General features: G+C 39.3%; 2 protein-coding genes across 2 annotated transcripts in view; one reads left to right on the top strand and one right to left on the bottom strand.

The window, feature by feature from the left end:
- Positions 1-21,560, bottom strand: part of LOC120414548 (uncharacterized) — a 213,598-nt gene that overhangs the window by 143,183 nt on the left and 48,855 nt on the right. The window contains exon 2 of the mRNA XM_039575762.2: positions 13,516-14,486. Within this exon, the coding sequence (XP_039431696.1) occupies positions 13,516-13,584 (69 nt within the window). The 5' untranslated portion in view covers positions 13,585-14,486. The remainder of the gene's footprint in view (positions 1-13,515; positions 14,487-21,560) is intronic.
- On the top strand, positions 17,963-18,726 carry LOC120414544 (uncharacterized). The gene is made up of 4 exons (XM_039575757.2): positions 17,963-18,085; positions 18,154-18,258; positions 18,327-18,452; positions 18,522-18,726. The coding sequence occupies exons 1-4, from the start codon at positions 18,038-18,040 to the stop codon at positions 18,651-18,653; spliced, it is 411 nt and encodes a 136-aa protein (XP_039431691.1). The 5' UTR covers positions 17,963-18,037; the 3' UTR covers positions 18,654-18,726.

The raw sequence follows: 21,560 nt of genomic DNA on the forward strand, positions 1-21,560 counted from the left end.
TTGCCGTTACTCGAACGCCCAAGGCGGCTGCAAAGTCAGCGTCTTCTTTTTCTAGATGGTGGAGAGCGGACATTTGCTCAACGAAACATGCTTCATTTTGGGGACAACAGCGGTGACGACCGTCCCTAGCCGCGGTGCTTCGGATGTTGTCCAAATCATCGAAAAAGGAGACATGAAAAAACTGCACTCGGTGCGGCAGCCGGTTCTATTATGTTGGAGCATGTTGGCTATCGGTTCTACATGTTTTGAAAAGGGGCGATGACGCCAATGGCATCGGTTCACCTGCACAACCTTTGCGGTGGAAGGGGGTTTAAGATTCTTAATTTTGGCACCCGTCAGCACCGGTGCCAACTGCTGCACCTGGCAAGAAGGCTAAGATTTCCGCGTGTAAAAAACACCACAGGGCTACCGTTTTTGAAGCGGCTCAAATAGCCGGACGGAACCACATCAAAGCTCTGCCTGTTGGACTGCAACACATACAGATTTATCCGACGGGAGCGGCCCAGAAATGCGTTTTTTGGACGTAATCTTCACAAGAAATTCTATTTCAGATAAAATGAACACACACGTGTTGTGGCGGCAATCAAAACAAGATGAATATGAAAGCTGTCATTTGCTACTCAACACAAAAGCGCCTCTAGCGGCGAATCCGAAAAGTAGAAACCATGCTTTCCGATTTTTGAAAAAAGTCCGTTACACTTTTGGGACAAGCTGGTGACCTGGACTTTCATGTCTGTTTGTCTGTGGTGTTAGTGAACAGGTTTCATGTGTGTGTTAGTGAGTCATGCTGATAAAAATGCTTCTTCCGAAAATGAAATAAGTCGAGAAAGTTCCGAAAAACATCATTTATTCAATTTTTTCACGTTATCACAATATATTCACTTCACTTTAAATTCATTCACCGGCTGTGGCTGCTGCAGCTGCGACGGCTTGTTTTGGACTGGGATTATTCGGAGCAACAACTCCAGCCGCATCAAATCTGGCCCTCCAAAGGTGTTGGCCCTCGAGCAGAGTCGACGGCTTGACCATCCTGCGTCGAGGTGTGGCCAACGGAACTCAACCCGCAACCTTCCTGCAGTCTCGATAAAGTTACGGGTGCACCCGGGTGATGGAGCTGAAAATAAACAGGCGAAATTTAAGTCAGTCTTACTAAATATAAAAGAATAAATCGTAGCACCCCAAACTAACGGAAAATCTGCAAGCTAAAAATTACCTGGTATACGCTGCATGCTTCAACTGCCTCCCTCCTGGTTGAGAATTCACCAAAATTATATCCCGTTTTGGTTCCGGCATGTTGCAAAACAAAAAAAAACACAACCTCTCAAGTTGGAGGCTTACGCGAACTGTCACTCTCATTCCACAGAGCAAGGTACACCAACGGAAGCGGGTATGGCAGATTAAGCAAGAACGCATACATGTTCACATCACAAACTTGTTAGATGCAACTGCGCGTGAGTGTATGGTGTTAACGAAATAAAGTCGAAATATTTTGAGCTTTTCTTGTAATGGTATGCGTGATTTACAAAGTTCGCATTGAGCGTGAGTAATTTCCGTCCGATTTGAGTGGGACAATGCACAATCCGATTTGGGAGGGCCTCTCTCACGGATTTCTCGTTTGCGTGTACGATTTATTCTTTTATATTTAGTAAGACTGACTTAAATTTCGCCTGTTTATTTTCAGCTCCATCACCCGGGTGCACCCGTAACTTTATCGAGACTGCAGGAAGGTTGCGGGTTGAGTTCCGTTGGCCACACCTCGACGCAGGATGGTCAAGCCGTCGACTCTGCTCGAGGGCCAACACCTTTGGAGGGCCAGATTTGATGCGGCTGGAGTTGTTGCTCCGAATAATCCCAGTCCAAAACAAGCCGTCGCAGCTGCAGCAGCCACAGCCGGTGAATGAATTTAAAGTGAAGTGAATATATTGTGATAACGTGAAAAAATTGAATAAATGATGTTTTTCGGAACTTTCTCGACTTATTTCATTTTCGGAAGAAGCATTTTTATCAGCATGACTCACTAACACACACATGAAACCTGTTCACTAACACATTGACAAAAAGGGAAAATAAATTGGCACCAATACATGTGTAGCAGTACCATCAGTACAACCCTCTGCCGTAAGAACGGCAGACAGAAAAGATGAATTCGCCAATATTTTAGCGTGCCATAATTATGGTTGGCTTATCTTCTCGCGCTACGCCTCGACCTAATTATGTCATGGGTTGAGCGCCACCCCTTATGGGAGACTTTCAAAATACTTTGCCTTGACCTGTTATGAGATCCGCACAAGAAGGAAGAATCTTCAGATGCTAAAGTTTGCGACAAGAGCACTTTTTTGACTCGAACGGGAGGTCGATGCACTCCAGTTCGGCAGTCAGAGATTGCAAATTCTTAAGAGATGCTTCGGCTAAACTCGCGCAATTATTGCAATTGTAATGTTGCTCGAGTTCTAGAGAACCGAAGTTGTTCTAATTGCACCTCTACTGAGGGTTCTAGGACTTCGACTCGGTCACTTTTACCCTGATCGTGGAGGAAGCAGGAGTGGTCGAAGGACCGTTTTGGAATCGTTTTCTAGGAAGTTAGTTTAAAGTCGTGGAAGTGTTTCAGTGGCAGAGGTTAATCCTGCAATTTTATTTCTAGAGCTCGCGGCTAGGTAGAGTAAGGAGTAGGGTAGTGGCGAACCAGATTGAAACCCTGAAACTCCAGGTAACGTAGTCAATCGTGGTTACCTAGTGCGTTGGCTCATTTTGGGGAATTGGTTGGGCGATCTTCTCGGCACAGGTGGCAACCGGCATCATCCGTAGCAGAGCGACCACTCCAACCGACAACCCAGCGCTTCTGGACTCCATCAAGGGGTCAAAGTTCCGGGGTGAACCCCCAAGCAGCTCGTCCGTCAACACACGAGCTGAGCGGCGTCCGTCAACACACGCCGCGGTCGAACCCTCGACCACCAACCGACCGAACCGGGACGGCCTCGTGGAGGCCTAGGTACACCAAGTTCCCGCGCGCATCCGCGCCGTCGTCGCAACCGACGCCAACATCGCAGCATCCTAGCTGCACACCTGTGCGCCCCCGCACACCTGAAGTGATGCTGAGCACCCGCCGATAGTGCCAACCCGTCTGCTGCTAACCGCCGGCGGAACCATCTCGCCGTAGCCGAAGCTGTAAGCGCGCCACCACCTGATCGCCGGATCGCCAACCAACACACGTAAAACCATGGTAGTGTAAGTACACGAACTTTTTCCCCCGACATGCGCATGATCGATCGTTGGCCAACCCTTTTCCCGCCAACCCAGTGGGCAACATAAGCCACCCCCATGTTATGTTGCGTGATCGCAAGCCCCAGTGAATTATAGCGATCCCAAATAAATTTCGCCCCCCAAGCCAACGCACACCCTAGCCAAGCAGTGCACTGCAAATGAACAGGTAGAGAGACAGGAAAACTCGAGTGGTACCGAGGTACCGTGTAGGACTAGCATGCTGAAGATCTGCGGATCGAATCTCGTAGGGCCCGAAGTATTTTTTTGTAATGAATAAATTGTAGCTACTGAATTATGCGAACCTGAATATACGTTTTTTTGAGTTTCTGGAGTAATTTTGTGGTTTTTTCTAATGTTTTCTGAGGCATCTTTTCACGACTTTCGCGGTAGTTTTCTGTTTGGTTCCGCCATTCTGGCTTCTGAAGCGTTCTGGGGAAATTTGATCGGGGAGATTTTCTTCCTGTGATGATAAGAACGGGGCAAGTACAATCTTTTGTTTTCTAGATCTGAAGTATTTTTTTTAGTTTGCGATCTTTTTCTTCCGTTTGTAGCGCCTCGGCTAACCGCCGAGTTCTCGGATGAGTCGGATCGTTCTCAATCGCAAATTTTGGCATCAAGGATACACCCGCCCTGTGGCAGGGTCTCATAGCTGGGCAAAGCAGCACATGATGAATGGTCTCCCTTTGGGAGTGGCGCTTAAGCCATTCGTTTAATTACGCCAATGCGATCCGACCGACCGCCTCCGGTTACACATGTGAGAAGTTATGGATGTGTGAGTGTAAGTTCAGATGACGGCGTGAAGCTTTTTTTCGTGGATTTCCCTCACAAGCATCGTGCGTTAAAACTCGCCTGTCCGAGCACGGAAGCTTTTCCCCTTCGTTTCGGGGGGGATTCCTCACGATTTTTGGCCGATCTCAGTTGCGTGTACGAAATTATCGAACATGTCAATCTCAGCAACATTTCGACAATGAAACACCAAAATTTATGTCGCAATCTTCGCCTTCTACGCCTAGATTTATAAAAAAACATCATAACAAACCCATAAAAATCAGTACTTTGAACGGAGCAATTCAAAGAAAAACATTTGAGAGTGATGTTCGGAGCACTGTTAAGGGTTGAAAAGATGCAATTTTAAAACTTAAATATATCGAAAAAAATCGCAAGCCAAATTTTCAGAGGTAAACTCGATGTAATTTTAATTCCAAAATGTCTAATTTTTAATCGAAACCTGTAATTTACCGCCCTAACGAGATTCAAAAATTGTCTAACATTATGTTTTTCCAAATAATTTGACCTGCTTAATCTGAAACTGCCCTCAGAATGTTTCCAAAGTGTCAAAATGATGATTTTTGGTTACATTTTAGGTTTAAACGTAAAATATTAATTTAAACCCGAAGAAATCCAAAATATGACCAAAAATCGCCATTTTGATACTTTAGCTTAATTCTGAGAGCAGATTCAAATTCAGTATGCGATAACAAAAAATTGGACAATTTATCATTTTGTTTTTTTTTTTAAGCTCATATTGAGGTTAACTTATAAGCTGATTTGCTGCTTTGGGAGTGTTCATTTTAGAGGTGGGCAAATCCACTTTTTTTAGGAGCCGCTCATTTTCGCTAACTTATTAAAATGAGCGGCTCTTTTGGACGGCTCTTGCGCTGTTTTCAAAATTTAGATGAAAATTCTATGTTAGAGGATGGGGCGATTTTATAAGTTTTTTTTATTAGAAGTTTATCAATTATTTTAAAAAAACTAAAAATGAGATGTTGCGCTTGAAAATCATAGGTTTTGGCAATCTCTAAGATTTGTACTCGAACCCAACCGTTCGAATAATTGAATGGCACCCAAACTTAAATCTAGGAGAAAACTGCTATTAATTTTACGTAATTGCGATTATTTCTGCCAAAATTGAACAATTGTAGAAAATTTGGAGGAAATATTCTGCGAACTTTTTTCCACATTCTGATATAATTGATAAAGTCTATAAATCCTAAAGTTTAATCGGGCAAGAGGATTATTTTTTCCCAATTCTGGATAGCTATTTATTTATTTTTTTAAAGTAATTTAAGACGTGTTAAGCCATTTGAAATGCTCAAATTTGTATTCGGATAATACTTTAATGTTTGATCAGTTGTACAATGAATTTTTTTTATTTTGTTTAGAAAATCATTCATTTTCAGAATTTCAAAGAAATCAAGGAAACTGATAAAATGAGTTTGAAAACTTTTAAGTGGTGTTAAAATAGTGGCATAAATGCTATTTAGAGTCTTTCAATATATATTGATTAGAAAGTTGTCATAGACTCCCCAACGATTAAGCTCTCAAAATGTCGGGGAATAGCCCGACCGTGTCGTTTAAATCGTAAAGTACTTGTAAAAGTACACCGTGGGACAATTTTATTATTTTTTTATAAGCATTTTAATATTTGAAAATAATTTTTCAATTCTCAAAAGCAAATTTAATTTTTTTTTTCAAAGGATCAGAAAATTTCTCAAATGTTTTATTTTAAGGCAATTTCATTGGAAATTTTCACATTGACGTACCATTTTTGTATGTACAGCCTTGTATGGGTGAACCAATGACACAAAACGGCTTTTTTGATCATAGGGAAGACCCCCAAAAAAGTTTGACCCAATTCATAGGCTGTAAATAAAATTCATTTAAGGTTTTTGTGATTAAAATCAAAATGGCCACAATTGGAGAATAACTTTCGTACGGTTATAACAATTATACAAGGTTTTTTTAATCACCGTCAGCAGGGATGACATTGGGTCATATAAATTTTCACAAATTTATATTACCCAATCTCATTACCCAGAACAAATGTCACCTCTGCTGACGGTATGTCACAAGCTTGACGAAGACTACCTGGTCACTCTTCAAAAGTGCTTAAATTATATAGTACAAAAAACATTGATCAAATCAAATTAGAAGATCTGATTTTCAAGAGAATCCCTCAGCTTCCAGCAGCCGTTGCGAATAAGCGAGCACCATCAGCAATAACTCAGCTCTTTTTGATAGATCTCGAAACGGAAATTAATTGCCCCTCTTTCTGTCTTGAGCTTTTGCTCGGTTGCAAAAGAAGCGACGATATCGATTTATGGTGGCGCTGGCGGGATTCTGCCCCACTGCTGAGTCATTCGACAAAAGTACGACGGGGAGGATGATTCTGTTACGATTCGGAATCTTTGCGAATAGTTCGCCGATTGCCATTTTGATTGAGCCATATAAGGAGGATGACAATTATACGACTGGAATCACTTTGGTGGGACACTAATGGAGCCTCTAGTGGGATTAAGACATGAAGTCGTATACAGTGTGGCTTAAGCTGAAAATCTTGAAATAAATATTTTAAACCTTCCACATATAAAGCCCAAACACACTTCTCGAGAACGGATCAATTTCTAAGAACAGAGTTAACTACCGATTGTCCTCAACTGCTGGTGGTTCCCCAAGCGTATGTTATTCAAATCTATACATGACGATTCAGACGAAAATTGCGTCATATCGTTTTGAAAGTGGCAACTGTTTGGATTTTCCCACAAATTCAATAAACAGTTGTTGACGAGAGATGGCTGACGTCAACTGTGGCGAATGAATTCTCTTGTTGAAAACGGTTTCGGCGAATGTGAAGTTTAATTGTTAAATCAAAACACGTCCAGCTTGGTGTTCTCTTCCAATGTTGAGTATAGTGATGAGTTCAGGGGTTTCCAGGAAGTATAATCAACTCGTTTACTGTGACATAAGCTGCAAACCTTTATTCGGATCAATTTGTCATAACTTTTGTTTGACAAAATTCGTGTTTTTGAGCTAAAAAATTTTCAAGTAGATACATTGTTTGAGATTAAAAATTATCTTACAGTTACCTATCTTCATGTCGAGTAAAAAGAACTGAAATAAGTGCAATTTCATATCTATGACATGATATCACTCCAAGAACCTACCTAGCCGTGCACAGTTTGCGCTTCATCAGCAAAAAAAAAGAGCTAAAGAACCAGAAGATAGCGTGATACCTATAGTTATCTGCCTACGAATCTGCGAGGACAACCGATATCAATCACCGTGTAGAGGCAGGACAACGACGACAACGGAAACAGCATCAACTGCTTGCACGGAGCGAGAAGATGAGTTTGTCGGGAAATTGTTTTTCGTCCAGGACACACAGCCCCTCGAAAGCAATCCATCATCGGCGAAATTGTGTACGACAATAGACTCATCTCGCAGCGGAAGCAAAATTGAAATAATGACCTGGAAAGTTGTGTGTCCTCAAGTTGTTCGTTTTCGCGAGCGAGCTTCCACGACTCGGTGGATATCGGTGGGGTGTTCAGGCGGGGAGGTTGCCCTCTTGAAGCATAATGGAAAACTTTTTGAAAATTGAAAAACAACTCAAGGTCACATCTAAATGTACAGCACTCAAAAACATTGAAAGCCTTTAAAATCGCTCAAACAATTTTCGCATCTTCATGTCAGTACGATATAAAATTGACGCTTATGTACCACCATTAACTGACAATTCTACCGACTGATTCAATTTTCATTTCCCCCGCCAAGAGTTGAAACGTTGACAACTGACTCCCTGTCCAAATGGCATGACAAAAAAATGTTTCCGCAAAGAGCGGAGTTTCGAACCGCGCCGTAGATTGAAAAATCAATGGAAACCGTGTTTTTCATCCAATTACTTGAAAATTCCATTAGGGGCGACGACCGGCGAATAAGACGAGACGTCGACGAGGACATTCGCAGAAAAAAAAAATCCCCTTTCCAGAGTCACCACTTTTCGCTGTTTACTTGGGGACTGAATTATGTGCTGGAAATCTGAAAGCTTCTGGGAAAAAAGCTCAGTTTGATGATTTCTTCTTTGGGAATCGAATTGAAAAGTTTTTTCTGGGCATTATGGACTTCAGTGGAAATTCATTCCATCGGGGATATTGATCTATAATCAATTTTCAAACATTTAAAATTGGTGCTTGTTTATATTCAGCAATTCCCCACGAAAACAGGATGGAAAAAACAAAAGTGCTCGGATCGGGCTCAACATTTTTTGGGGGTTCCCTGGCCGAAATTATTAGACCCGTATTTTTTTGTTTGGCCATTAGGGTGACCTACGCCGTGTTAGGGTGGTCTGAAAAATTGCCATTTTCGTCGATTTTCGCAAAAACCACTTTTTTCATAACTCCTCGCCATTTCAACCGTTTTCAATTGTCTTATACGCAAATGAAAGGTGATAAGTTGGCATTTCAAAGAAAAATAGTAAGAAGTTTCAAAAATATAGCCTAACATATGAAAAGGGCGTATGAAACTTTAAAATGCCGTTTTGACGGTGTCTGGACCAAAGAGCCTATGTCTGGAAATATTTTTATCGGATTCCCCGGGCATTTTTACGAAACATATTAAAAAATGGAAGGAGTTCATTATCAGGATTCCGAGATATTATATTTTGAAAATAAAATCCTTGTTTTTCGACGCGCCGCGCGCTAAAACGCAAAACTGCGATAACTTTAAAATTTCAGCGATGGCCTATACATGTCTGGGTATCAAAAGTTGCGTATTTTAAATACGCAAATTTTATAGTTATCGCAGTTTTAGTGAAAAAGGTTGATTTTTTGCCGAATTTGTCATTTTCCCGTTTTTGCGCACGGCGCGTCGAAAAACACGGATTTTATTTTCAAAAAATCATATCTCGGAATTCTGTTGATGAACTCCTCCCATTTTTTAGTATGTTACGTAAAAATGTCCGGGAAATCCGATAAAAATATTTCCAGACATGGGCTCTTTGGTCCAGACACCGTCAAAACGGCATTTTAAAGTTTCATACGCCCTTTTCATATGTTAGGCTATATTTTTGAAACTTCTCACTATTCAATTTTTTTTCAATTCGGTTTTATTTGTGAATAATCCAAGTTACAATGAGTTCATTTAGGTATATAACAGAGTTTTGGTGTTCCTTTCAGCTGTGTTTTACATCGTAATTCAATCGGAAAAATTATTACTTATAACTATGGAATAGACAAGAGTAAGAAAAAGTTTTTAAAAAACTTACAGAAAGTGCAATGGGAAAAGGATAGATAAAGAGAAAGCTTAAAACTAGATCACAGACAAAAATGATCAATTATAGATGTGCTTGATCATCAGCTCCCCGAGGGCCAGAAATTGCTCCGCCTTGTTACGGCAGCTCCGAAACCGCGTCATCATCTCCCCCGCGAGAGCAAAGAACTCCGGCAGGGTCAAGAGATCTTCCCCGGTGACTCCTTGCTGGGCCGCATCGCCGCTACCGGCAGCGACCACGCTGGCAAACGAACGCCCCCATCCAGGAGGGATCGCTGGGTTGTCCGCTGGAACCGTAGGCTGTCCAGCTGCAGGAACGGCTGCGCTCGTACTTCGCTGAGGAGGGTGGGCTTTCTTCTTCCTCTTTTCCTGCTCCTCGAGGTAGGACTTCCGCGCGACGAATCCGCGGTAATTGCCGGTATGGTTTCCGTCACAGTTCGCGCACTTTACGCGCGGCTTGGTTTGTTCTGCCTTGTCCCCCAAGTCCGCCTTTCGTGGCAGTGCGCACGCCTCGGAGAGGTGTGATTCACCGCACTTCACGCAGCGGGGCCGGAGGTTGCAGTTCCGCGAGCCGTGGCCGAATTTCTGGCAACGGTGGCATTGCGCTACGTCCGTCGGGTTCTTGGCGTAAAACCGCCAGTTTACCCAAAAACCGTCCAATGTCTTAGTCCGCCGCAGGTCTTGGATCTTGACGATGCCGCGGTCGAAGTACAACAGGTACAGAGTGTGCACACCCGTGACCGTTGTCTTGCGCGAGAGCACTTTTATCTCCCGTGGCTTTATTCCGGCGTCCGAAAGATGTTTCTTCAGGTCGGTGACCGGACGGTCTTGATAACCCTGCAAGACGACCTTAACAGGGGGCTTCTCGGGGTTGAATGTGTAGAAGTTGAAGTTGCTACGCTTCAATTCTTCAAACACCAGGTCGAAATCCTTTTTGCTCAGTGTAATCACTTGCACTGCCGACTTACCGATTTTCAGACAATATCCGAGGCCTTCCAGCAACTCGTCAACATCGTCCGCCAACGTGTCCAAAACAAAAATTGGAGGTGGTCTACGTTCCGCTGGAGAGTTGTTCTTTTTTGACGTCGGCACTTTTTTCCGTGCATGACCATCATCATCGTCGTCGTCGTCGTCGGTAGTGCTGCTACCGTCGGTGTTGTTGTTGTTGTTTTCTTCATCGTCGCTCAGCATCTGGAACTCGTTCCTGATGGGGATGTTGGCGGATGTTGATGTGCCACTGGTCGTGGCACCGGAGGTACCGGAACGGGTTCGCACTGGTGATCTCGGAACATATCCGGGATGTAGTAACTTTTTGTCGATTCCTTCTGCGCTCACGCTCCCCTGCGCGATGGCGGTCGACACGGCGTTGGTTTGTTTACCTTTTTGCACACGGCCGGTAGACGAACTTCGCGGGTTTTTCGAGGCCGCACTCGAACTGCCACGGCCACGGCCGGCCCTTGGCATGCTGGTGGAGCAAACTCGCGGCTAATCACGGTAAATTACGGCGAAAAATTTCGAAAAAACGATGGAGCACTGAGCACTTGACTGCTGCTTGCACTCGTGCGTACACGGAGGAGAACTTCTCACTATTTTTCTTTGAAAGGCAAACTAATCACCTTTCATTTGCGTCTAAGACAGCAAAAATCGGTTGAAACGGCACAGAGTTATGATTTTTTGAAGCATGTGGTTTTTGCGAAAATCGACGAAAATGGCAATTTTCAGACCACCCTAGCACGGTGTAGGTCACCCTAACGGCCAAACAAAAAAATACGGGTCTAATAATTTCGGCCAGGGAACCCCCAGAAAAATTTTGAGCCCGATCCGAGCACTTTTGTTTTTTTTCCATGCTGTTTTCGTGGGAATTGCTGTATTTCCAAAAAAAATGTGAATAAAAAAATCGAGTGTATTTCTGAGTACATATTACATACATACATATCTGTTCCTTTTTATAAATCCTATACATTCATGGACAATAGTTTAAGTTGTTGAATTTATAACAACAAAAAAGAATATATGAAAGCAATCCAAAAAAATAAAATTGAATAGTTTAAACGTTTGAAAACTACTAGTTGTTTCAACTGATCACTGATATTTTTTTTCGAAAAAATATTTTACATTGACTTATTCTAATTAAAAATTATTCCCTTAACATTTCAAAATATTTATATTTCTCGTCTAAAATTTAAGGTATTTCAAGAGATCTGCAAACTTCATGGGCAATTTTCTTTTTTTCTTTTTTATGCGGCCAATACTTTGTGGCAGCTTCTCCATGATTAAAACAGCCCTTTCAAGTTCAAGTTCAAGTTCATTGTAAATATTCTGTTTTCTGTATGATTAGTCATTTTCTGATTCTGACATCAATGTCTTGAACAAAACTCTGAGCAAAGAAGAAGACAATTTAGAGGAATTTTCTACGAAATCGGACGATTTCGACCATATTTATTCATTCTATTTTTTTATTTGACACAAACTTTGTGGGGGCCTTACATATGACCAATGAAGCCATTTTTTCCATACAATTTTGGCAGCCATTCATTCAAAAAAAATCGAAAATCTGCAACTTTTGAAGAAATTTTCCGATCTTGTGTCTTCGGCAAAATAAAAAAATGGTATACGAAAGAAAACAAAATTCCGAAACAAATACCCGAAAACCTTTTTTTAAATTTATTTATTTTTTATATGTTTTAGGTGACAAAAACGTTTGAGCCATAGAGAAGCATGGACAAAAATGTTGCCGCTGAGTTAGCTATAATTAGAAAAAAATTTGTTTGGAAAAATCAAAAAGTACTTTACAGATTTTTTGATAAAGTGCACTGTTTTCAAAATAAAGCTACTTCAAGTTTAATTTTAACTGAAAAATCACATTTTTATTTTTTTTAAATAGTGTTCATGAATGTCCATTCATGTCCATCCCTTTTTTTCAATGACAATGAAGATTAGACCTCAGTGAATAAATGATACAAGAAAAGTGAAATTATTTATGCCTCATCCAAACATTCCCACAATTTTTAATGCCATCTCAGAAAGGTCAAATTTTTATGTTGAAAATAAAACATTCGTGAAATTTTATAATCTATTCGAAAAAAATATTTTGAAAAATTGGGGTCAATACTAACATTTTTAAAGGGCAATTTTCAGATTCTATAAGCACTGAATCACTGAAAGATAAAATAAGTTTTTAATAGAATATAGGAATAGAAATCTATTCAACTGAAAATAAGTTGAAATATAAATTCTTCGTTTATAACTAATTGTATATATTAGAATGTCTGAACTCGTTTGAAATTAATTGTATTTTTGTTAAATTCCTATGCACAGTGCCATGAACTCATTTTTGCTTTTCGCGAATATTAAAACACTTTTTTCATCCAAAAGCTTAAACCATGACTTTTAATTTTTTTTTGTGATTTGTTGTGTCAAAAATGCTTTAAAAACATTTTTAAAATTGAAAAAGTGAAATATGAAATAAGCAAAAGGGGAAATATATCCATTCTCGGTCCATTTCTATTACCAGCTTATCAGAACTTTGATCATGAATTACAGCTATTTTAAAGCGTGTTTGAAAGTTTCAAAGTAATAAATAGATCCTTTTTTTTTTTTCTTCTGGGCAAAAAATAATGATTGGAGTTTGTAGAACATGTTCAAAACCACAAGTAAAACCAAAGCTATAACTATATCTAAAAGCAACAAGATCACAAATACAGAAATTCAAAAAATAATGAAGAAATGCGTTAAAACGAGGAATGCAGTTTTTCGTATATCAAAACATGCCCAGAATGACTTCCTGAACAAGAAAAATATTTAAAAATAAATCGCAAGAAATTGGCAGTAGAGGGTTAATAATCAGCTTGAATGTTTCAATAGCATTCGTTTTTCAAGGCAATTTATCAGCAACTATCGCTTAAATTTTCAATGGTATTAAATGCAACTGGATGAGTGTGTCTGTTCTGTTAAAAAGGGTTTATCATATTGAAAAGATTTAAAAAATAATACATCCAACCTTGAACCTTTGGTGTGGGGTTTATACCTTATTGTTTAAACTGTTTAAAAACTTATGATTCATACCTTAACAGTTATAAGTAACAAAACATCAGGTTTTAATTTTAGCAAGCCTTGCAACACATAAAAACATTTTTTTTAAAGTTTCTTTCATGTAAAATAGCTAACAAAATAGGCTTAACCCCAAGATTTCCTCTAAAAGCTACTCACCATAAACTTGTTGCCGGCCATCATCGCGTCCCGTTCGTTGTTCCTTCGTTCACCGTACTCGACGTACATTTTGCTGCGCTCGGCTGCTGCTTCGCCGCCTCTCTTCGCTGAACCAAACAAAAATATCACTCCACTCACTCACTCACTTCAAACGCACTCGCAGGATATTTTTCACGCAGCAGCAGCAGCTTCTTTTAGAATATATATTTCGCTATCACAAGTGCCTCGCCATCAGCATCGTCGTCGTCGTTTCTTGCGCTACACGTCGATGTTCTGCGTTCATCACGCTCCTGAAGATACACACACCTTTTCCTCTTGATGCCTTTTTTTTTCGAAATTGAATTAGGGATCTTTACGATGGGCACGATTTTCACCTTCCCTCATCACCTTCTGCTTCCAGGCAGGGCTCGATTACGGCCGGAAATTGCCTCACTTTTCGCTCGTTGACACGCGCTCCTGGTTGGTTGAAATGGGGCCAATTTTTCATGGGAGCTATAAATTATTTAATAATTTAGCGAAATTTGCCTGTTGTGCTACACAAAGCGGAAATTGGGGAAACCTTCAACGTAAGGACTCTCGTAAAACCCCTAACATAAACTTTACTTGCTCACAAACATCCCACAATTCTCTGGAGGTAGGACATTTTCCACTACATCGAACTCGTAACGCGAATTCTAACGATATCTCGAGGGTAGGAATGGGGTGTCTTCTTCGAGTATTCACAACTTCCACCGAGGAAATAAAACTAGACTATTTATTGAACACTTTAACACGATATTTCTTTTGCTGATATTGTAGGGTACGCGGACTCTTCTCCAACCCGAAGTTACTCAACGACGACTCAGTCTTGTGTCTCCGTGAACGCCTCACGGTGTAGTTGCCCAAACCGAAACTTCTTGGTCACGCGTTACGACGGCGTGTGCTGTGGTGGCTAGTAACTTCTACTGGTCTCTTCCGTGCTCATGGGTTGCCTGTAATGAAATAAACAAACCGGTTCATTTGTGGGAATTCTTCGAAACTTCTTCCTCCCCTTACGCTTAGACCAAGTGACCGGGGGGCGGAAAGAAAAATGGAAAAAAATTAAGTTTTCTCATTTTTCCTGGTGCCCATTCACGGCTCGGTGGCTATTTTCGCAATAAGAGCCCTTGGGGGGGAAACGGCGCGACGATGGACGTCACGACCCCCACTCCCTCCCCCACCAAACGTCATCGATGTCGTCGTATTGATTTTCAAAGAGCTTCTATTTTCTTTGCTGTTTGTGTGTGTATTTCTGGTTCATGGTAAGGAATTTCATCGACTTTGTCTTTTGCTTTTTGTTTCCTTCTTTGAACGGTTATTGTCCTGTGTTTTCTTTTGAATTACGGCGAGGAAAATGAGTTTTCGTTTTCAAACGCAGGAAAACGCCGCAAGGCAATAAGGAGAATGATCTTTCAGCGAAAAATGGGGTTATTTATTCTAAAATTTGCTCAAATCTTCAAAAATTCTAATCTAATGTAATGAAGCACAGACAACCCAAACATACCTGCATACCTTTCTTGGCATTATTAATATTTTCAGTAATTTTAAGAAAACTTAAAATCTATTTACGTTGCATTAACCTGACACAGACTCTGCGAACGAACCCACATTTCATAAAATCAACAGGGGCAGAAGGAGGCGTAGACATACCATACTAGAGGCTCCGAGTCAGGGATGGAATAAGCGCAAAAAAAATCATTTTCGCTTGCGAACTTTCTTCAGCCGTGAAAGAGAGAGCAGGCGAATCACACAAATGAAAATCGCTCCCGAACTTCTCCAAGAAAATCAAACTGTTGAAGATTTTTTGTGAATTTCCTTGTCAGCACCACTTAAAATTATGTATTTCGCTTTGTTTACAAACATTGACCATCAACAAAATTGACAGGTAATCTTTCGACGTGCGAGGTTACACTTGAGAGTGTATTTGTGAAAAAGATGTTTCACCGAATAATCAAGATGATGATTTTTTGAGATTCATTTTACCGATCTTTCGTGGGCAAGAGAGGAGAGCCTTTGGATTTTTTTTTCTCTTGATGCAAGTCAGAAGATTTTCTGTTGATGATGATTTCTCCAATTTCTCCAACGCGTCGATATATTTGAGTGTGTTATGTAAGGGGATCTGTTCACCTAGCCTCAGAAACAAAGTTTTCATACAACGAAAAATTCCCAAAACTCGTTAAAGACTCTCGATTTGGCCTGTTTCATAAAAAAATACAAATGAGTTCAAATTGCCTAAGATTGTACTTTAAATCATAGCTAAGGGTCCTATCAATAATGTTATGAATTCTTTTTGATTTTTGATCGTATTTTTTTTGGGTAACATGACAAATTTGTAAAAATATTTTTTTTTGTTAAAATGTATTGACGAATTTCGCTCTAGAAGCAACTAACAAAATTCTGCTTCCAATAAAGTTATCTTGAAGGCAACCTCTTTTAGAACAATTTTGCTTTTTGAATAATTAGTTTTTGTCACTACCAGTGCCAAAATGCAGTCAATTTAGTAAAAATGCAGAATTTTATGTCGTTATGTCATTTGTCATAGATGCCAGGATTTTCAATTCAAAGATATAAATTTTGCGTCGCTATCAATATTTTGATAAAATTCCTTCAACAAGTTGTTCCGAATAAAATTTGCCGAGTAAAAAAATAAATAAATTTGAAAGATGTAATTTTGGATGATTAAATATTACCTCTTTAGTGTTGTAATCTTACATCAATTAAGACTGAAAAAGTGACATTACACCAGAAAAGTGGTAAAATTACACATTTTCTGGGGTAAAATTACAATTTTTCTCTGGCATAAGAGATGTACCCCTTTCCAGGTGTACTATTACCATGATTTCTTTAAATCTAAAACAAAAACATACTTTTATATAGTCAGTCAACACAGTAGACAATACAATAAGATTTTTTCTTTCTAAACATGCACAGCTAAAAAAGTAGTAATCCAGCTGCGTGTAAAAGTGCTGGGTGTTAAATAAATATTGCATTATTTTATGCAATTTTATGTAATTTTACGCCCTGAAATATGTAGCCCATTAGTATGGGAAACTTACTTGACCGAAATGTTAAGCTGATATATGCGTTTATCCTTATAGCTTTTCATCGGTCTGATGGCCGAGTGGGCTAAGGAAACTTACTTGACCGAAATGTTAAGCTGATATATGCGTTTATCCTTACAGCTTTTCATCGGTCTGATGGCCGAGTGGGCTAAGGTGCCAGTCCACTGTGGGTGCTGGGTTTGAATCCCGTCGGTTGCAACTTTTTTTTGTGTTTACAAAAATCGGATTTTTTGCTGTAAAACACAAACGTTCAATTGAAAATCGTAATAAGGGTCACTCCACCTCAATCGTACACACAAAAGTGAAAAATTTAAATAAACATTTTTTCAACAACCTCAAAACAAGCAAGAATCTCGGTTTTCATCCAAATTGGACCACCCCCTCCTTCTTGAAACCACCTCAGAATTACGTCATTGACGCAAAAATTGTCAAAAACCTTCATTTTTAAAGTATGCTGATATTCACAACTAATAGTAGAAAGTTGATCCAGAACTCATTTTGGAGAATTTTGGACGTGGACTCGAATGATAAAGTCTATTTTCAACTCTAAGCTGCAAATTCCAATACCTCGCGAACTAAAAATAAAACAAAAACCTAAATTAGAACACGTACTTAAACATGATGGTGAGGTTAAATCTTCAGATAAAAAATGCAATGAATGTGAAAATTAAGAAACAAGTTTTTATTTGGATAACACACTGCCAACAGTTTGAGTCAAATAATGAACTGCGTCAATCGATTCTACGTCCATTTTCCAGAGATCCAGATATATCGCAATTATAAAATTACACAAATAAATTTAAAAAAGTACTTTTTATTTGTCGAGAACTCAAACTTTTATTGATACATACTAATCCAAGAAGCGCAATTCTGTTCCACTTGGTGAGTCTAGTAAACTTCCCACAGCAATGATTGCTCAAAAAATCTGGTGCATTTAGGTAGGTGCGCCAAATTTTCGCCAACCAATCATGATTAGCAACGTGCGACACAGGCTAAACCTTGAAACCTTGGAGAGACTGTTTGCGTACAAACCATATTTGTACAATTGGCACACATGGCCCGGTGTCTACGTAACGAACAATGCATGTAAGTTAGTGCACATATAAATTATTTTCTATTATTTATTTTTTAATTTAGATTCTTCTGAAATCTTATGAGTACTTGAAAAATTACATTAATCAAACAAATTGTATTTAAAAATAAAACAATAAGTTTAAGACTTCGAAGATATTTAAATTTCGCTTATTTTCATTGCCATCCAAGTGATCAATTTGCACACATTCTGTGTTTGTTGTTTACTCAACTGTTTAAATCTTAATTTTTTAGAAAATTTCCACGCATCCACCAGACACTGCACTGCATTCAATAAAAACCATCAATCTCGACCGCAGTTCGTCACAGTTATTTTTTGAACCTGGTGTAGAAGCAAACGTTTTGCGGAAATGAAGTGGTTCTCCCTTGCTACGTTGCTTGTCGTGATCTGTGCGATGGTAGAAAAAATCTTTAAAAATTATGTAGTATTTCGAGAATTCTAGTGTTATTTTTGATAATCTTGCAGAACACAGTAAGCGGTCAAGATCCGCCCACCATCGGCGATCTCATCACCCAGCTCACCGAACTGGTTGGAAAATCCCTTCCCTTTTTCGCACAGTTCCTGGGTCAGGTAGGAAGATTGGAACAGCGAGTTTTTTATAATGAGTATAATTTGAAATTTCCACAATTTCCACCAAGCTTTCGATGCCAGTACTTGACCCAACCCAGGACTACACCAGTTTGGACGCCATCAACAAACAGTTGACTCAATTAGTTTCCACTTTCGAAAAATTCTCACCCTATCTCGTGTGGATTGTTCAGCCGGTAAGAGTTTTACAAAATTTTCGAACTAAAAAACGGTTAAATGTGTAACCCTTGTGCAATTTCCAACAGGGCAACGCCAAAACACCACCGGAAAAGGCGTTTGCCGAAGCGGTCACCGCCTTTGCCAACGTGCTGCCGCAGCTCAACCAAATGATGACGCTGATTTTGACTAACATTCAGAGCGGAAGCTTTTCAGGATAAGATCAGTAATAAAAATGACTTGTTGATTAATTGAATTCAATTAACCTGGCAACTACCAACGTGGTTTGTCACACATGAGTGTTTATTTCTACAAATTCAGAAAGGCCACTCCTTTTCTTGCACATTTTATTTCTTTATTACTTTTTTGCAAATGAAAATAATACGCTTTTTTTCAATTTGTGAGCAAACATTCTTAATAATTCGCCATAAACTTAGAAATGCCACCCAATGTGCTGATTTATGCTGATTTTACCCATATTAAAAAAAATGAATTCACCCAAAAAAAAAGCCATTTCGTAAATTTTAGTTTTATTTCAATATATATACATAAAAAATTACGACGTTTTTCGAACGCGAATCAATTCAACACGGAATGTCGGATCGAGGTGCTCTTTGTAGCGTTGGGTTCGTATATGTCCAAGGAAGGTTTATACGCTAACTAATTGACACTTTGGCCACTCTGGAACCGATTCCGAAGCATCGGCAAATTGTATGGAGCAAGTAACGTAAAATCAAATTTTAATCACAGGAGGCTGAATAAGCAAAAAAGCAAAACACGCCAACAAACGAAAAAAAAGGCAGAACAATGTTTGTCGGGTAAGGCTTGTTTTTTTAAGCTTTTTTTTAAGCAGATTTTTTAAGATGATTTTCAAATGTGTTTCTCAAACTTTCAATACATTGTCCATAAAAATGTTCTAACATGTGTATTTTTCTGTTAATTCTAGATTAAATTTTCAAAACAACTTATCCCTCATGGGTTTCCTATGCAGATAGGGCCTTTTGAAAATTTAATCGAGAATTGTCCTTTTTATTGAAATTTGTGTTTTTTTCGAAACTGCCAGAAGAAAGCCATGATTACTAAAGTTGTTAATTCTTGGAATTCAATTAATATTTTTTTTTAAGGTTTGAATAATCGCAAATTTGTGAAAAATCAAAGGATCTTAAAAGTGGTTTGTCAGCAATTTCTTCTACAGTTGACATTTCTACATTTGATTTTTGAAAAATATAAAAATAGATTTGGAATAAATTTACATATTTTACCTAAGATTAAAAAATCATGCGATGGATTAGAAGTTTACTAAATCATTTTAAATATGGAGTTCACTTTTTTAGAAGGAACTCCAAAAACAAAATATTAAGACTTTCCAGTTATTAAAATGCACTCAACGAAACTAAATTCTATGAACGTACTCAAAAGAAGTCAGCCTGACAACGCAAGGCCCTTCCAATTCATTCCCGACTCAATCACGAAGATACTTTCTTTCCAATTGAATGGCAATTAGCAATCCAACCTTCGATTCAATTTCCGTCCCATTCGATGACGTACGAGCCAACATTAAAAAGGTCAACTTTCTTCCCTGGCTCTCTTTCCGCACAGCACAACAATGTAAATCAGTGCACCCATCTGGTCCGGAGGCCTGGGTTCGGTTCCGGTTGACGGACCCCCAGAACACTGTAACGCACGCACATGCCATCGCCAGAAGAAATGCCTCGACGTCCATTTCCAAGAGAGAGTCAGCGAGTTCAAAAGATAATAATCGTAATTGCAAACAAAGCCATTCAATTTCCAGCGATAAAATCGAATTAATTCAATTTCATTAGCCATTTGTTCGGGACCGGCCATAGAGGCATCACTGGGGCACGTGCACAACGCCGTCCATTTGTGCTGCCGACCCCGAGGGTCCAATTGTGCGTTCACATTCAATTACGGTCCATTTTTCCGCCCCGGCAAAGAAGATGGCGGCAGCAGTGTGAGGGCGGACGACAACAGGGTTAAATTGTTCTATTTATCAAAACGAAAATTCATTTGCGTAAAACGACCCCCGAAGGGAGATGTAGGAGGGGCGCCTCCTCGCCAAGAGGGCCAGCATGCGCTAGCCAGGACAGCAATCAATAATATATTTAATTATGTACAACCTACCAACCGGCGCTCTGACCGGGCCCGCACTAGTTGCTGGGGCACAGTGAAAAAAAAATTGAACTTTGAAGTTTATTTTCAATTTTTTTTTCGTGAAATCTTATTTCATTTGATTTAAAAAAGTCATGTTTCATTTGATATTTGTTTCGTAATTCTTTTAAATGTTCAGCCGTAATGCCTTGACGATAATAGATATTGTTATTAATGCTCAGGCGTTAAGGTGGAGTTGTTACTTTCACACCTGGAAGCGAACGGCAGAGAACTAGCAAGAAGAGTCATCATTTAGCAGAAGATGAGTTTGTGTTCTCGGTGCCAGCGGGTGATCTCATTCATTCTTCATTGGGGCGTTATTTATGAGTCTGTAAATACCCATCATGCTAAAAACTTTTTTTTTTATTCCATTTTTTGCTGATGGATAGGTGCAAATATCAAAAACATTTCTTATATAATTCCTATTTCAAGCTCAAAAATGATGTGCATTTTTGGTATTTTTTGGGTAACAGTTAGATTAGCTGTTAATTTGTTAATGAAGGTATGGACTATTTTCAATCTTTAATTGGGTCCTAAAATTAAGCCTAGATTGGTGATATTATTGATCACAACGATAGAGCTTATTTTTCTTAGTAGAATAACTCTTTGTACGACTGCAAAAAAAAAAAAATGGTTTTTAAATTAATTTAAAAAAATGACTTCTCTGCTCTTCTTGACAGAAAGCAGAAGCACTTAACAGTTTTTTTTTCATCAGTGTCTTGCGAACCTTCGAGGTGAACGGACACTAGAGCTGCGGTATTTTTTACTACCTAAGCTCAGAGTTATTTTAAAAAAAAATCACAGTCTTTTTAAAGACTACCTGAGTTATTTTCCCAAATTCTAAACAGTCTTTTCAAGACTAACCCCACCTGAAATTTTGTTGTATTTTACAAACGAAGCCATCTTTTTAAGAGAACTTTGCTTGCAAAATGCGTCAAAACAAAGGTAAACGCAAATCT

This window comes from Culex pipiens, chromosome 2 (genome assembly GCF_016801865.2).
Source record: "Culex pipiens pallens isolate TS chromosome 2, TS_CPP_V2, whole genome shotgun sequence".
Lineage (NCBI taxonomy): Eukaryota > Metazoa > Arthropoda > Insecta > Diptera > Culicidae > Culex > Culex pipiens.

Coding starts and splice junctions, on each gene's coding strand:
- LOC120414544 (XM_039575757.2), top strand. CDS start 18,038: ATGAAGTGGTTCTCCCTTGCTACGTTGCTTGTCGTGATCTGTGCGATG. Junction 18,259..18,326: donor TCGCACAGTTCCTGGGTCAG/GTAGGAAGATTG, acceptor ATTTCCACCAAG/CTTTCGATGCCAGTACTTGA. Junction 18,453..18,521: donor TCGTGTGGATTGTTCAGCCG/GTAAGAGTTTTA, acceptor AATTTCCAACAG/GGCAACGCCAAAACACCACC.